This window comes from Leopardus geoffroyi, chromosome A1, assembly GCF_018350155.1.
Source record: "Leopardus geoffroyi isolate Oge1 chromosome A1, O.geoffroyi_Oge1_pat1.0, whole genome shotgun sequence".
NCBI classification, from domain to species: Eukaryota; Metazoa; Chordata; class Mammalia; order Carnivora; family Felidae; genus Leopardus; species Leopardus geoffroyi.
The window spans coordinates 147,273,163-147,291,577 of NC_059326.1; the positions used below are offsets into that span (position 1 = coordinate 147,273,163).

Genomic DNA, 18,415 nt, shown 5'->3' on the forward strand with positions numbered 1-18,415 from the left:
TAACAAAAATTATCAAGAAAGTAGGGATATGAGGAACATACCTCAAGATCATAAGGCCATCTACAAAAGACCCATAGCTAATATCATCCTCAATGGGGAAAAACTGAGAGCTTTCTCCCAAAGGTCAGGAATGTCCACTCTCACCACTGTTGTTCAACATAGTACTCTAAGTCCCAGCCTCAGCAATCAGACAACAAAAAAATTATAAGGCATACAAACTGGCAAGGAGGAAGTCAAACTTTCTCTCTTCACAGATGACACAATACGTGGAAAACTCAAAAAACTCCATCAAAAAACTGCTAGAATTGATAAATGAATTTAGCAAAGTCACAGCATACAAAATCAATGTACAGAAATTGGTTGCATTTCTATACATCAGCAGTGGAGCAGCAGAAAGAGAAATTGAAGAATTGATCCTATTTGCAATTGCACCAAAACCAAAAATTATCTAGGAATAAACCTAACCAAAGATGTAAATTACCTGTATGCTTAAAACTATAGAACACTTATGAAAGAAATTGAAGAGGACACAAAGAAATGGAAAACATTCCATGTTCATGAATTGGAAGAACATATATGGTTAAAATATCTATACTACCTGAAGCAATCTACACATTCAATGCAATCCCTATCAAAATAACACTAGCATTCTTCATAGAGCTAGAACAAACAATTCTACAATGTGTATGCAACCAGAAAAGACCCTGAATAGCCAAAGTAATGTTGAAAAAGAAAACTGTAGCTGGAGGCATCACGATTCCAGACTTCAAGCTGTAATATACAAAGCTATAATCATCAAGACAATATGGTACTGGCACAAAAACAGACACATATATTAATGGGACAGAATAAAGCACCCAGAAATGGACCCACAAATGTATGGCCAACTAATCTTCAACAAAGCAGGAAAGACTATCCAATGGAAAAAAACAGTCTATTCAACAAATGGTGCTGGGAAAATTGGTCAGCGACATGCAGAAGAATGAAACTTGGTCACTTTCTTACACAATACACAAAAATAAATTCAAAATGAATAAAGATCTAAGTGTAAGACAGGAAACCATCAAAATCCTAGAAGAGAACACAGGCAGTAACCTCTTTGAACTTGGTTGTAGTAACTTCTTACTAGACATGTCTCTCGAGGCAAGGGAATCAAAAGCAAAAAAAAATCAATCTATCTTTAATCAAGATAAAAGGCTTCTGCACAGCGAAGGAAACAATCAACAAACAAAACTATAAAGCAACTGATGGAACGGGAGAAGATATTTGTGAAGGACATATTGGATAAAGGGTTAGTATCCAAAATTTATAAAGAACTTACCCAATTCAACACCCAACACACAAAGAATCCAGTAAAGAAATGGGCAAAAGACATGAACAGACACTTTTCCAAAGAAGACATTCAGATGGCTAACATCACATGAAAAAATGTTCAACATCACTCATCATCAGGGAAACAGAAATCAAACCCAAATGAGATAACACTTCACACCTGTCAGAATGGCTAAAATTATCAACTCAGAAAACAATAGAATTGGAGAGCATGCAGAGAAAGGGGAACACTTTTGCATTGTTGGTGGGAATGCAGACTGGTGCAGCCACTCTGGAAAACAGTATGGAGGTTCCTCAAAAAATTAAAACTAGAATTACTGATGTACAGCAATTGCACTACTAGGTCTTTACCAAATGGGCACATGAATCCCATGTTTATAGCAGCCCCATCAACAATAGCCAAATTATAGAAAGAGCTCAAATGTCCATCAACTGATTAATGGATAAAGAAGAGATGGCATATATATACACAATGGAATATTACTTAGTGATCATAAACAATGAAATCTTGCCATTTGCAACAACGTGGATGGAACTAGAGTGTAATGTTAAGTGAAATAAGTCAGTCAGAGAAAGACAAATATTATATGATTTTACTCATATGTGGAATTTAAGAAACAACAGATGACCCTAGGGGAAGGGATGGAACGATAAGAAAAGCAGAGAGGGAGGCAAACCTTAAGAAACTCTTAAATACAGAGAACAAACTGAGGGTTGCTGGATGGGTGCTAGGTGGACGATGGGCTAAATGCATGATGGGTGTTAAGGAGGGCACTTGTTGGGATGAGCACTGGGTGTTATATGTAAGTTAGGAATCACTAAATCCTACTCTTGAAACAATACTACAGTATATGTTAACTAATTTAACTTAAAAATATTTTTAAAAGACTTTTTATGTGCCTGTATTGTTTTTCTGTGAGAGTTCACTATCACCTTCAGACTAAAAGCAAACTAATAATAATAATAATTTTATCCCCTTAAAAGAGGTATTTAATTATTTTAGTTAAGTTGATAAAGTTATGTTTAATCTAAATTTCTCTAAAGGTCAACCACTGTCCTATTCCATTGAGGTTATTTCCACTTATAACTAGTGGGATAAAGAGAACTTAAAGTTGATTTGTACTTTGGAAGGCAGAATGATGTGTAAAGTTAAGGTAGGCAATAAAGTGGGACAAAATAAAGTGAAAAGTCAGGACTGAAATATTAATAAGGTGTTTTTCAGTAAAAATACCGCAAAAGGATGTTATTGTGGTTTATTAAAACATGGCAATGACTGAAGCTCTCAAACATAATTTGCCAAACCCAGATGCAATCTAGTGACATTGTCTCACAGTGTTGTGCAATTTTTGCTATTAATTTTAATTTCTAAAGCTTTATCATGACTACAATCCCACAAATGCATTTCATAACAGGCAACTAAGCTGATATTTAAAAAAATGGTCTCTGCAATGATTTTTAACAATAAAATATAGGCATTTTTGTTCTCTATTTTAAACCTTAATTGTATATTCATTAGCTTGGGATCAAAAGTGTATAAATGTGCCATTTCCACTATCTGGAATTCTCTTTGCACATGTAGCTACAGATTAGAAAAATCATGTGTAATCTAAGAAGCAATTTCTGCAAATGCACGCAAAAATAAATTCATCAAACAAAACAATACCTGTTAAACACATGGAGCCATATAATTAAAGAAATATATATAGGATATGTAAGAATTCACAAGAAACCTGAACAAAGGAAAAATCTGAAGGGGATTTTGGCCCAGTTCCTAAGGTATGGAAATCATGTTACCTGGCCATAGATCAACTTTTCATTCTACTAAATTCCCGTAAATCAATGCCTGTACATTGCACCTAATAATGTCAAATCATGGATTTCCATGTTAAAAATTACCTCTGACTCCAAATACATAGTAAACAAAATCGCTCAACTACTTAAATCAAAATTCTGTAATAGCTCCATGGAAAAAGCCCCAAACTTTTTAGTATGTGTGAATCCTAAGGCACACTTACCTCACTCGCTAAATTTGAACATGTTCCTCTAGCAACTTATACACAAGTCATGATTTTCTATATGATGTTCCCCAGATTCTCACCTAGCATCTTTGATCATGCTGCTCTGTAGGCTTTTAGTCTCCATTGAAAGGCATTTTCCAAGGCCCACCTAAAAAGCTATTCTCCCATAGGCTTTCTCTTGATAATTATTTCTTCCACTAAACCCACGGTATACTGGATATTCCTTCTCTTCAGCACACACTCAATGACTTGTTACATGTTATTAATGTGCTCTCCCCAACAGGGGTATAATCTTACACAGAAATCATGCTTTAATCATCTTTTCTGTCTTCCTAATGTGTAGTTTACTTACATATTACTTACTTAAGGTAAGTCCTCAGAAAGCATTTAACTGGATAAAATACAATGTGCTGGTATTATTACCATCCATCCCATTTTAGGGAAATCACTTATGATCTTGGTATATCATGTTTTTTTTCTGTTTAAAAAGTAGCTGGCTGATGATAATTAATAAAAGAGTATGAGTTGAAAAACCCTCAGCTATTGAAAGAGGGTGCTGAAGACATTTTTGGTATTTGCGTTATCTAATCTGTACATTATATGTTCTGTGCATGTGAAACCACTTCTAAGACAGAGAGAGAAAACATGCATTTTTTATTTTCTTGAATTGTCAAAAGTTGTGGCCAAATGTTAACATGTGGCCTATGTGGAAACCTTCTAGGGGAGCCTGGGTGGCTCAGCTGTTTAAGCTCTTGATTTCGGCTCATGTCATAATCTCACAGTGGTGAAATAGAGTTCCTTTCGCTTTGAGCCTGGAACTGGCTTAAGAATCTCTCCCTCCCTCTCACTCTGCCCCTCCCTGGCTTTCAGGCACTGCATGTGCTATCTCTCACATAAAAAAAAAATAGCAATATTTATACCCCAAGAATTTCAACATTTTTAACCCTCAACACACTTTACAGTCAACATACATATATCACACAGTTTCAGATTTCATAGCCAATTTGGACTCAGCTGAATCATCCTGTCCTCTGTCACCATGAAGAAAAGTCTGAATTGTATTCTTTCTGAAATGACTCTGGTCATTCCTTGGCAGTCACCTTGTCCCATCCCATGTGTTACCTGAATCCATGGCCATCTGTCATTTTCTGCAGCTGTCCATGCATTTATAAGCCCCTTCTTATTGAGACGTGCATAGTAGGGATACCATTTCTGGAGTCCAAAAAGAGCTCGGTGGGTAGAGGAAGCTGTGATTTGCTGATTTGATATGATTCCACCTTCGATTCCCAATGGGCCTGAGCATTCTGGGAACAAATCAGGAAAAATTGTGAATGTATTAGAAATAATCCACATTTAAAATGTGGCTGTTAGATTTGATGGGAGATATTTTTTAAATGAATTTATTTTGTACCATCATGCTTTTGGAACTCCTCATGAAGGAAATGATTCTTTCTCCTGATGACACTCTTTTCTTCCTTTGCTTTGAGTGTGGCACCTCAATAGATACTGCCTTCCTGCGTTATGACTCTGCATTATGCACTGTCATCCCTGGGCTGTTGATCACATCAACCAAAGTGCAATGCCCTTAAAGGACCTACATCATAGTTTACATTTTCAGAAATTAGCATACCTCATTAATCGCAAGCCCTCAATAAATATCTTTGATCCATTGTTTCTTGACTAGCCTATATCTGAGTTTTGTGTCAAAATCATTTTTATACTGACTTTACATTTCCCACCACTATAAATTTTTTTAACTTTAATTTTTATAAACATCATCAGATATGCTTCCAACAAAAATGGCAACATGTAAATATGTCAACTTTTAATAATAACTTGAAATATGTTACAATAGAAACATGTAGACAAATTATTTTTATGAAGTTAAGTAGGTAAATTCTCTGAATTATACATAACTTACATACACCAATAAGTAAATTAAGATGTTAAAATATTTATATTTCTAATATTTTAAATTCAAAATTCATAGCTAAACATATAGGTGTTTTGTACTAACATTTTAATTTTATTTTATTTAAATTTGTTATCTTGGAAACTTAAGAAAAATTTCTTAATAAAAATTTTAAATTCTAACATTAAGCATAATGCAATTCAAATAATACGTTCTTGGATATCAAATGGCAAATCTACCCGAAAAGTATATATATGAATTTCTTATTTCATAAATTTCACTACAAACTAAATTTATTAAGGTTTGAAAATTCAGAATAAGTACTATTATGATACTTCTCTTAATCTAGGTTATACATTATACTCAACATTTTGTCAAGTTAGATTTGTACAATAAACATGATAATTTCATTATAAAATATACTATGCTGATTGATAAGAATTCCTGAAAAGATGAAAGGAGTACACTGACATTACTTATCAGTATATATAAGCCAACTTGATCAGTGATTGTCACCAAGCATATTCTGGATTTTAATAACTATTGAAGCCCAATACTTGTCACTAATTAAATGTTGACACTTAGAATATAAAAGAAATAATTTTGCAGCTGCAGTATAAAAGTTAATTTTATTTATCTTAAAAAATTAAAAAGATGTTTCTCATTGGTAACCATTTTTTCATTAATCATAAACATGTTTCTCCTTTGTATTCCATATTCAGGGAATAGGTAGCTCAAGCACATTACCTACTAACATTTCTCCAATGGCTTTAAAACCTTGGGATGCTTTTTATAAAATGGATGAAAATATGTGGAAAAGTAATGATCTTAATCAGACTTTATCAGTAAAGATGGCATTAATACAACAAAAATTGCACCTTGGTTATTGACAACTGATAAATTATATACTTTTAGGTAGACGTACTGTATCACTTTGAAGTCATTCAATTAAGAAGCCATTCATTTTTAGAATTGCAATATTGGGAGAGGTAATAATCTGATTTTCACATTCCAGAGAAACTAACCTCAAAACCTCAGATGTTGAACCTTTGGATTCTTGTTTTGCTTTCCACTTTAAACTTCAAAATCTTTCCAGACTTCATAAAAGCACTAGGAGACTTTCATGATGATACTTTGATTTTAGACAATTGCAGGAGGCTGGCTTTTTAAGGATATTGCCATGAAAGGAATCTCGAGCATCCTTGTCTTGAATTTGTGCAACATTTGGATGGGAAAATGCCACAGGCAAGGAGACCATTTACAAGTCAGTAAATAGGAGACTATAGGCCAGTTGGTAGAACAGCAGAGTGAAAGAGCCAGCTTTAATTTAATTTAATTTAATTTAATATATAATTAAACTCCATGATGGCCTTAGAAAAAACTCTACACCATTTAGTTGGGTACTTCTAAAACCCTTATGTTGAATTGGACATTCTCGCCAAATCTGTAACCATTTTAAAAGGGAGAGATTAGACCTCAAACCACACTATTCAGTAAGTCTACTTCACTGATACTCTTAACCTACCAACTTCCACTTACTAATTAACATGTCAGCAAACACTGTTATATTATCAGATAAGTCAAATATCCATGAACAATTAAAAAATATATATATATTTGTGTCTATATACCTATATGTATATCATTTTTTACTCTGGCGTAAGGATCCCGATCTTAGTTATGCCCTCACTATACATACATTCAAACAAAACACAGTAAAAAAATATAAAGTGACGTGTTATATCTTTATAGGGCTTTACAGCTTATAAAACATTTTTACATGAGCTTTCCCACTGCTGTGATGCCAAATTTATTGGTATTTCTTTTCTCAGTCTTCAACTCCACACTTTTATTTATTTATTTATTTATTTATTTATTTATTTTTGTTAAAATTTTTTTAAATGTTTATTTATTTTTAAGACAGAGAGAGACAGAGCATGAATGGGGGAGGGTCAGAAAGAGGAAGACACAGAATCTGAAGCAGGCTCCAGGCTCTGAGCTGTCAGCACAGAGCCCAATGCGGGGCTCAAACTCACAGACCGTGAGATCATGACCTGAGCCGAAGTCGGAAGCTCAACTGCCTGAGCCACCCAGGCGCCCCTCAACTCCACACTTTTAAGAAAATAGTTTTTATAATGTTTGCTTGCATACTGTATGTTGCAAATCAATAAAGCACACCAGAGGAAACATGAGTATGTGTGGGGTTCTTGAATGAAGCATGCATCCTTCAAGTGCCAGCTTACTTCCTTACTGTCTAGTGGTCCTCAGTTTTTCTTGTTTTAAAAATTGGGGTTATGGTGACACTGTGATTCACCAGCTGTGAGAAGTGCTTTTCTTCTATAACTAAAAATTGTTTAAAAAGAATGTCACTTGCATGTTTCTCTTTAGAGCATCCTACTGAGGTGATCCTGGACTTTTAGCTTCTCTGGGGCAGACACTGGGTCCCACACAGTGTTGCACCCTTAGGTGCCCGTGGTGGTTTGTACATACACTGAGTTTAGTCAATAGGTGATGCATGTTGGTACTGGGGGCTATGTTTTTCCACAAAGTAAACTCGTAAGCAAATCCATGGCATATACTTTATTTCACACCGAAAGTTGTCACAACAGTAGCTCTTCTTCACTAGCTAATCATTTGGATCACAATCAAATGGATGTCGTCATCATAAAAAAGTTCAAAATCCAATTTCCTTTTGCCTGTGCTATCCACTTCCCCAATGTCCTATTAAATTCAGCAGTTACAAAAACTAATGAAGGAGTTGCAATTCAGAATGCAAATGATTATACACCTAAGATTAAGTGACCTTAAGCAGTGAACAATAAGATGCTCAAAATAAAGTTAATATGGAGATACATATCATCATCACTATCAACAAATAGAGAACAAATATGAAATAATAATTGATGAACAACATAATACTAGATACGCATTCTGAAGTTCAAAAAGAGCATTCACATGTATTTTCTCACATCAGCAAAATGGTACTTCAAAGAAAAAAGGTTAACACGCTTATTTCATAAATGAGAAAACCTTTGTGAAGGGAAGTTAAGCTTCCAGATGAACTTCAATTCCAGATGAGTCTGAAACTGAAGCCGATTCTTTGCCCATAAAATAATAGCAACTGAAGAGCAAGTGAAGAGTTAAGTAATTCTTCAAAGGTTAATTCTGGATCTTTTTCTTCTGCTGTTATTTTATATGGGGTGTGTGTGTACTTATACCAGGAGACAGGATAGGACAATTAACATCAAGATAACATGTAGAGAATCACTAGTGACATTCAGGATAAGACAGAGCTTTCCTAAATTGGGATACATTAAAACAATGGATGACAGTTTATGGCAGAGAGCCACGGAAGTAAATATTGAGGTTTTCATGGTGGTTTATGCCCCATAGGTGTTAAAAAATTCACCTACTACCATTATTGGCCTATGAACTGCTTATCTAATAGGGATAGGCTAATTCACTTCCAACTAATTTATTGACCTCTTACTATGTGCCCAACCATCCATCAATCCTCTATTCATTTAATTTGGTTATCTAATAGGGATAGGCTAATTCACTTCCAGCTAATTTATTGACCTCTTACTATGTGCCCATCCATCCATCAATCCTCCATTTAATTCGGTTTTGAAAACTGCGTATTTATTAAAGGCATCCTATGTATTAGGGACTTTTCTAGGCAGTGGAAATACCAGGATAAACAAAGCAGAGAAGGTCTCAGGTCTCAAAGAGTTCATATGCTAGTGGGGAGAAAAACTATAAACAATTACTGAATAAACAAGAAAATACTACGAAATGATAAGTAAAGAAAAAAGATGGGTGAGGCAAGTGGAGGTGTGTTGGGTGATCAGAGATGGCCTTTCAAGAGGTGTCACTAAATCTGATCTCCGGGTGAGTGAGAAGCAGGAGCTAGCTACTGTAGTAAGTTTGTTGCACTGGTTTCCTCAAGGAGCTTTTAGTCCACTGGAAGAGACACACACAGAAATTAAAAACAACAACAAACACATTTTAATATGGTATCTGTGATAGTGGATGCACAGAATTCAATGGGACATAGGAAGAAGTAATCATAAACCACTTGGGGCTCACGGAAGGCTCTCCAGGAAAAGAGTGGGAGCTAGCAGAGTGAAGAAAGAAAGAAGGGAAGACACAGAGACAGGAACCAGCTTGGTATGATTAGAGAAGCAGAGGCATTTCAGTACCACTAGACCAAGATGGATTGGGGTGGGGATGGTCAAGAGATGAAGTGTAGACAGACCAGAACTTGCTGAGAGAACTTGCTTGGATTTTTTGAAGGATTCTAACTATGGTCATATTTTCATTTAATACCAATCATTTCTGCTATACCACAGAAGGTAGGTTTAAGAGGGGAAAAATTATGGCCGAATAGCAGGCTACTACAATTGTAGAAATGCAAAATGATGCAGATCTGAAAGAGGGATGAAGAAGAGGAAGGGTTCAAAGAATATTTAGAAGGTAAAGTTGGGCAGACCTAGTAATAATGAAATGTCCGGTGGAGGAGAGAAATGCAGTATGTTCAAAGATGCCAGACAGCATAGACAGTTTCCCCTTTAGTTGGGATTCCCATATTTCACAAATAACACTGTTGAATCCTATCTTTCCCTGAAAATTTTGTCAAATATTACTCTTGCTGTTGGATTTAACTTGGGAGGACCTTCTTTTGTCCCACCTGCTGCTGTCATGCAGACCCTACTGAGCTGCAGCCACATCAATCAGGCTGCAAGGACAGGATTGAAAAGAGAAAATCTGCCTCAGTGCTCAAGCCATACTCAGAACTACCTACCCCCTACTCATTCACATGTATTGTGTGCGTACATCTGTTGTCCCACAAAACAGTGAGCCCCTCTGCAAATAGGGATTATATCCCTCATGGCATCCAGCAGTAAACTTTGATCTTTTTTTAAAAAAATTTTTTTTAAATTTATTTATTTATGAGATAGGGAGGGAGCACGAGTGGGGGAGGCTCAGAGAGAGAGGGTCCGATGATCTACACTGACAGCAGAGAGCCTAATGCAGGGCTGGAACTTAAGAAACGTGAGATCATGACCTGATCCGAAGTCAGACGTTCAATCAACTGAGCCACCCAGGCACCCCAGTAAGCCTTGATTTTATCAGACAATAAATATTTGCAGAGGGAGCTATTTTTTAAAAAATAAACATGAAAGATAAACTACAAAAATGACAGGTAATATTGTAACATTTTATTTGTGTAATTCATTTTTAAATTAAAAATTATTTTCACCTATTCTCTCAAGAGTACACAGATACAGAGGCCTCCTTTGGAAATTGTTTGTATGCTGAGGAAAGAAGAACACTTCTTTACTAATGAAAAACATGGACTGACAGTCAAGCGAATTACTTCTCTTTCAACCAGTTGCCACACAACAGCTACCAAGTATTTCTAAAAATTGTCCACCGTTATCCCTAAGGTGGGCCTAGTGGCAATTTGATCAGTGGCAATTATGGTAGCAGAATAAGGTAGTCTGTATTTGCTGGCTGCTAGATCTGCGTTTGCGCATCTTTAGTATCGTGCTTACTTTTGTCAGGTTCAACAACAATCCTAAATTAATGAGTCCAAGCAACATCGATTACCAGAGGCTTTTAGACATCATTTACATGGTCAGTTACAACAACTGCTTTCCCTGAATTGCCTGAGTGGCCTGCAAATGCCTTCTGACCTGAGCTGGGCTGTTCAGACTAACTCTGCACCAATGAGTAATGTCACCTGGCAGGTTGAGCAAGAACAGCTGGGCCAGCCAGGGCCAAGCCTCAGGTGCCCTCCCTAGGGCAACTTCCCTGCCTTTGCCAAGTCGGTGTGAATAAAATGGTTTCGAAGTGAAGTCCTTCTCACTCTGCAAACTCATTCTCTGGAGTGTGGCAAAGAATGGTGTCTGCATTTTATTGATCTTGCAGCTGACAAGTAAGCAGTGCCTCAAGATGTCTCACATCTTGTTCCTGAGTGTGCTGATTAAGCCTTTCAAATAAGAGAGATGCGGCTGAATCTGTAACAGGAATGCACCACTTTCATTTGCTCTATCTCAATATCCAGACATCTTCAGAATGAAAAGGATTTCAAATTAAAGCCACGTTAGAAACAAATCTCCTTTAAACGTCTCTAGTCTTCTCTTTCTCTGAGCATCTCATCTCATAGGAGTGAGTCCTCTGCTGTGCTTAGCATAGCACGATAATTGTGCTGAACACAAGCACTAGCGAATGGATTACTGATCATCTCCAAAACTGCAGAAACTAATGCTGATTCAAGCATTAACCTCCTTCTGTGCCCCCTGGACCACGGCCTTTCCTTTATTCCTAGCGTTTCTTTTATTTTAGAGCTGTCTTAAGGTCAGGCTCTGAATTGGTGAGGGAGAGGTCAAGGCCACTATTCCTCACGCTGTGTGGCCTGGAGGTTAAAAGGAACCCTGAAGATTTTTTTCTTTTTTCCGGTGAGACTTGTTACCTAACCGCCCACACATTTGCTCTAATTTCTCTCAGGCTATCATTTTTCTGGTATTGGGGGTGGCATCCGAAGGCAAGAAAGGGAATGAAGACAGGAAGTATAAGAAAGGTTGCTCTCAGGGATGGGGCTTGCATGCACTGGTTTGGATGTAGGAGACAGTGAGAGGTGGCAAAGGAGCTCCCTGGACACAGTGTGGAAATGTGCATATGCACAACATAGCCTTCCCTCCACTCGGTCATTCACAAATTCCCATGAGCACCCTCTCCCTGACCTCGAGTGTCAGCTTCTGGTCACAGCACTGGAAGTAATCACCTTAAAAGAACTTAGAATGGAGATCCCATTTGGTGATGTTTGTTTCTCTCCACACCTAAATATTGCTTCTTTGTATCAGGGCATAAATTTCACATGTGACCATAGTAACACTGATTAGAAGAACTAGTAATTTCAAAGTCATAAAAATAGTTCTCAAGAATTAGTTATGCTTATTTGGATGACACATAAATGTATGTGCACGTTAGAGAAAAGTTCATTTTGTTGCGTTGCAGTCTTGAAGATGATTCTGTGATATGTGGCCACTAAAGAATTTTCCCCATTCTACAGAAACTGTATTCTATTGTTTTCCACGTTGGAAAGCTCAGAGGTTTCCAGGTTAAATGATAAGCAACAACTATTTGTGCACATTTTTTTTCTCTTAGATAATATACTTTGTAAAGGTAGAAACCATGCTTTTTGCATTATTTATGTTTCCAAAGCACTTAGCACAGTGCCATACAAACTGCCAGCTCTCTGTCATCATGGGTTAAAGTAAATTAAAACAAATCATTGCTTTTTGGAATTGCTTCTCTTCTTCCTTGAAATTGAATTAATTTTTTTTTTTTTTCAACGTTTATTTATTTTTGGGACAGAGAGAGACAGAGCATGAACGGGGGAGGGGCAGAGAGAGAGGGAGACACAGAATCGGAAACAGGCTCCAGGCTCTGAGCCATCAGCCCAGAGCCCGACGCGGGGCTCGAACTCACGGACCGCGAGATCGTGACCTGGCTGAAGTCGGACGCTTAACCGACTGCGCCACCCAGGCGCCCCTGAATTAATTTTCTGAATGTAGATATTATCACTCTGAAGATTCAACATACTGGGTGTGTGTTAAAATCAGAAAGACTTTCTTGGTATGCTGGGGTAACTTGAAAATATATAAGAATCAGCTTTTGCAAGTAGGGGAAAGATCATGTTTGAAATAAAAGCCAGCATTCGTAAGGTTACAGATTCAATTATCAGCCATCTCGCTATTTTCTTGTAAAATATGGTTATGCGTTTCTTCACGCTGTGTTATCTCAAGTCAATTATGATATATTATCAGCTTAAATTAATTGTTTTGAATTGAGGAAAAATTAAAACCATGAATAAACTAAATTATAATAGGAAAGTCAGTTTTTTTTAGAATATTGATGCAGAATGATGTTGTTGTTTAAATAGCAGGGCCTATGGGCTTTAATACTCAAAGGTCAAAATTTGTATTGAGATGGTTCACAAAAGTCAACAAAATCTAGTAAGATTATCATCCTATTACAGTAAACAATGTTGCTGCAGCAAGTAGAAGAATGTGTTTTAGTTTGCTTAAGAAGCATTCTTTCAAATGAGAAAAACATATGGGCTTTTGAAGTGCTGAATGCACTTTTGCAGCCAGGCAAGATTTCAGTAACTTGTTCTTAGGCTTCTACTTAAACTGAACAATCCATCTTCTACCAACTACGAAGATAACAACATGGTTTGATGAAACATTTGTCTGTATAGTCAAAAGCCTGCAATTCAAAAACCTGCAGATGTATACCTATTCTTGCCTTCTGACAAAACATACATCTGCACAAGAAAGAGCTAAAAAGGGGTATAAATGCCAAGGTAAAATGCTAAAGGTAGGATTCTGTTGCTTCAAGAAACTTGAGTTGAATACCAATTGTAAATACTCAAACACTGCTATGCAGAGGGCATATTCCCATGCTTTTAAGTTATTTACATCTTTTAAGATTTTGTTGGTGAATGCATGTCAGGATAAATACCGCAGGGCACTGCCTCAGATGTATTGTTATAAAGCAATATTCTTGGCATGCCAACCACTGATTTTTATTTGACTGATAAATCATAGTCCCAAATCCAATGATCAGCTATCTAGCCATTTTTTCCTGTGCCATGTGGTTGTGTTTTTCTTCACACTGGATGCTATCTCAGGTCAAGTATGAAGTCTTAGTGTTGCAGAGGTCAAAAGAAATCCACGAGTTTAAAAGGGAAGCCACTGCAGATGGCAAGATATGTCATAATGATCCCCCTCTAATGCCAGAACACTTTGGAAAGTAGGCAGAACAAAGGATAGAGAGCACAGAGAAGCTAGAAAGTGTGTAGTAGGTGATTTGTTTATTTGAATCCTAGAGACTTCTACATTATGTATTCACTCCTAAAAGTATGAAGAAATGTTTCTCATATAGAAAATAAATAGATAATACCCATATAGTCAGAGAAGTATGGGAGTTGTAGAAGGGAACTAAAAATTCCAGTATAGAGCTAAGACAGAAGATGAATTCTTGATAAATGCATTTCCTAACTAAACATTCCTAGATGATAAAGAAACACAAAGGCTTTGCATATAGTATTTGCAATTGCTTCCGTGGTTCTGTAAGGGAAAATTCAACATAGAATTTTAAACAGAGCAAATGTAAAGATATTAAGACAAAGGATGCTTTATGAATCTTATAGAAAGAATATTCTAGGAGAATTTAACAATTTTATGACAAACCTGTAAAAACTAAGCCAGCTTTTCATACATTATCTCTTATTCAATAGAGATTCATACTAGTTCTGTTTTATAATGTAATGAATATGGGCCAGCCTATTAAAATAGAAAATTTAATATTTGCTTCTTTCCAACTTTATTATATGTAACAATAAAGTAGACCCTGATATTATGCATTGTCCAGGTTAAATGCTCATTTTTTGCTGGAAATGTTTGTAGAAAAAATAACTTCTAAATTTTGTATCAGAGCTACCTAATAATGCATATGTACATTTCAAAGAAGCAGAGGTATTTAAAAATCTTAAATCTGGATTTAAAACTTCAGCTACTGAAATGAGCACAGAATATTAGCTGTGTTTAACAAAATACCCATTATTGGATAAATTGCTATTTTCTGATATATACCAATAGGAAACATTACTGTTATGTAGTTCAAGCTAAGATTAAGTAAATAAATATGCTCCTATAAACTTATATTAAAATGTATGACAAATATAAAGTTTTAAACTACAAATAATCCTGTGACTGCTCATTAGGAAGTTGTAATTTTGAAAAAAATTAGCAAAAACTAGAGTTTCATGCTTTTTGTTAAGCTTTTAATTAAAAGACAATTTACTGTTTCTCTAATTTTGAAATTATTTAAAAGACTATGTTTTTTAGAAGCTTCCACCTTATTATGTTGGATATCTCACCACCCTAGTATATATATTTATAGGATTAGTTAGGGATCAGGTAAGGGCCATCAAATCACACACATAAAATAATGCAAAGTAATTAACCCAAAAGAGGGATAGAAGAATTACCATCATTTCTAAAAAGCCAGTACAAATAAAGAAAACAGTGACTTGTTTTTCTGAGGAATCCCTCCTATGCTTCAAAAAACAGTAAAAGCAGTTATTTTATAATTTAAAGGTCTTCAGGATACAGCAGTATATAACTACCATTTTTAATATACAGAATGATAAATTGTATAAAAATATAATCAGGTATATATATATATATATATATATATATATATATATATATATATACATATATATATATATATATGATTTTGTTATAAAGCACATATATATATTACCTTACATTAGTAAGAAAATATTTCATTACCTGAACAGTATTCTTCAATTACCCAAATTCTCTTTAACTACAGAAAAGATAAATGACTATGTGAACTATAAATTGCTCAGGCAGGGGGTTATGGTAATACATATATTTGGTGCCTTCATACTTTCAAAAGTTATCTGCTCAGCTAAACTAAAACTGTAAAGATTGAGAAGGAAATAGAAACACTTGTTTTGTATTAATAGATTTAAAGGTGTACAATTTCATAAGATCATGCATTTCACAAATGTAAGTAATTTGCTTGGGAAATAATCAAGGTAAAAGTAAGTGTAACATACTGCTGACTCGTGATGTACATGAAGTGACTTAATTAAGTCTTGGAAAAATGTTCTATTATAGCAGTTCATCAAGACAGCTCTTCATGGCACTTTTGGTTAAGGGTATGAAAGAAAATGTAGTTCCTGATATCTGTATTTTTAACAAATCTGAGTGATACCAATATACAGCAAAGTATGGAAACTGTGAGTTAATTGTATTACAAGGAGAAAAACACCACCCACCTTAGGTTTGTTCCATAAATTGGAAACAATATAGGGTAAGCACATAGTAAATTATATGGCAATCAATATGCCCTTAGTGAATGGTAGTTCTTACGTTGTTGTTATTGTTATTTTACTGTTATAAAGCAAAAGTGAGAGTTAAAAGTCATGGAAGGGGGGAGTTGACTTTCACTGTGACTATTTGGAGACCCGAGGTTTCAACATCTGTTGCTGGTACAGCCAGGTTTTACATGCATTTACTTCTTATATGAGAAATAAGAGTAGAACATCTACTCCCATTTCCCATGCAAACGTCCTGTAATAAAAATTAAAATACATACAGGAGCACAATTATTAATCATGGGCAGTTACTGAAAATGATTCAAAATGCTATGTCACTTGGCATCTCCTTAATATCATATTCATCATCAGATATTTCTGTCGTCAAGACATTCAAATTGTCAGATAAATCTCTGCCTGGGGGAAATATAAACTATAGCTTCTTGTAAAGAATGAAAACTAAGTGATTCCCCACAGTATATTGCCAGACTTGCTGGAAATAAAAATAACTAATTAAATAATCTCTTTTTAAAATAGGTCTGTGTCTGGCAGGCACTTTTATTCATTGTGGTACAAAATGGGGATCTCCTATGGAAAAATCTCATATTAACAGTTTGATAAACCAGATTACAACTCTGAAAGGCGCCTTTCTAATCAAGTTTCTTGCCCAATCTAATATCCAAGTAATCCTACCTTTAAGCTAGATGGAGATGGAGTTTTAGCTGGTGGCAGTTTTGTTTCAGTAATCAAAGATATTTCATTTCCTTGAGTCCATAACTGACAGTAAAGTAACACACCATTTCCCCCCAAATTGAGTACTACCTGGTTCTCATAGCTTCAGCATAAGCTCTTCTGTTTCATCATGACTTATTTTTCTAAACAACGTGAAGAGAAAGTTAATATTCATTGTTTCGGATTTCCAAGGACATAAAGGGGATGTATTAAAACAAAAGAAAACAAAACAGCTCATTAAATGCCCTTAGCACCCAGCTAACTCTTTTCATGATCTGATTTTGAGATATAAGAAAACCACACATGAATACTGGTTTCTTATGAAGTGTCATATAAAAAAGTAAAATGAAGAGACAGTTTCAGAAAAAAGAAAAGAAATGTATGATAAATTCAGGAAATGTACATCTTGGCACAGGGGTTGTCAAAAGCACATGATAAAATACTTCAGATGATGCCATAAAACATTCTGGCTTATTTGTTCCATATAAAGAAGTGAAGCTTACATTTTGGTACAGAAGTCGGCAGGGCAGCAAATATACACTTAAAATCCCTGAATGAGTGATTCTCTTCTTTTGCAGTTTCCTTTTCCTCAAGCCATCAACCTCAGTAATGCCTAATTCTAAGCTCACCACTGGTTGAAAGGGAATAGAAAGAAGCTTGATAAAATACTTCTTTAAATATCTTATCTTTATTACAATGGCTGTTAATGTAACACTGGAGTTCAGGGTTCTGTTTTTTACTCTCTCAGATCACCCAGACGTCATTGCATGGAAGCATCTAAGAAACACTATGCTTTTCTTTCTCATTCCTAATTACTTATTCGTGACTAGAAATTCCACTTTCAGGGATAAGTAGTATTAAAAATTCTTGACTCTTTTCTCTACTGTTTTTTTCTTGGAGATAGCCAAATACCCTCTTAAATAGAACAGGGAAATTTTTTTCCTACTGAAGATAAATCAGTAGAATTACAAAACAAAGATAATTTGGCCACATGAAACTAGAGGGTCAGTTATTTACATATGGTCCTTTGTCATAGAGAAATGTCACAAATGTGATCTTTTTGAAGTTTGATTTCATACTCTGAAAGATGTTAAGGGTTAAATCGAGTAAGCACTAAGTTAAAAATATATAAACATATATTAGTAAAAATTATATTAGAAGAATAATGTTAATAACAAATAACTGTATTCCTAAGGGTTCTGAATTTAATTAATTTATTTATTTTTAAAGTTTACTCATTTTTAAAGTTTATTCATTTATTTATTTATTGAGAGAGAACACAAGACGGGTAAGGGCAGCAAGAGATGTAGAAAGAGAATCCCAAGCAGGCTCCGCACCATCAGCGCAGAGCCTGGCATGAGACTCCATCCCATAACCATGAGATCATGACTTGAGCTGAAATCAAGAGTCAGATGCTTAACTGACTGAGCCACCCAGGCACCCCACTAAAAGGTCTGAATTTTAGTAGAAAGATTGCCAGTCTTCATTCAGCATGTA

General features: G+C 35.4%; 1 protein-coding gene across 2 annotated transcripts in view; it reads right to left on the bottom strand.

Moving 5' to 3' along the window:
* Positions 1 to 18,415, bottom strand: part of EDIL3 (EGF like repeats and discoidin domains 3) — a 416,894-nt gene that overhangs the window by 141,739 nt on the left and 256,740 nt on the right. For both annotated transcript variants that reach the window (XM_045497268.1, XM_045497260.1), the window contains one exon: positions 4,473 to 4,654. In XM_045497268.1, the coding sequence (XP_045353224.1) occupies positions 4,473 to 4,654 (182 nt within the window). The remainder of the gene's footprint in view (positions 1 to 4,472; positions 4,655 to 18,415) is intronic.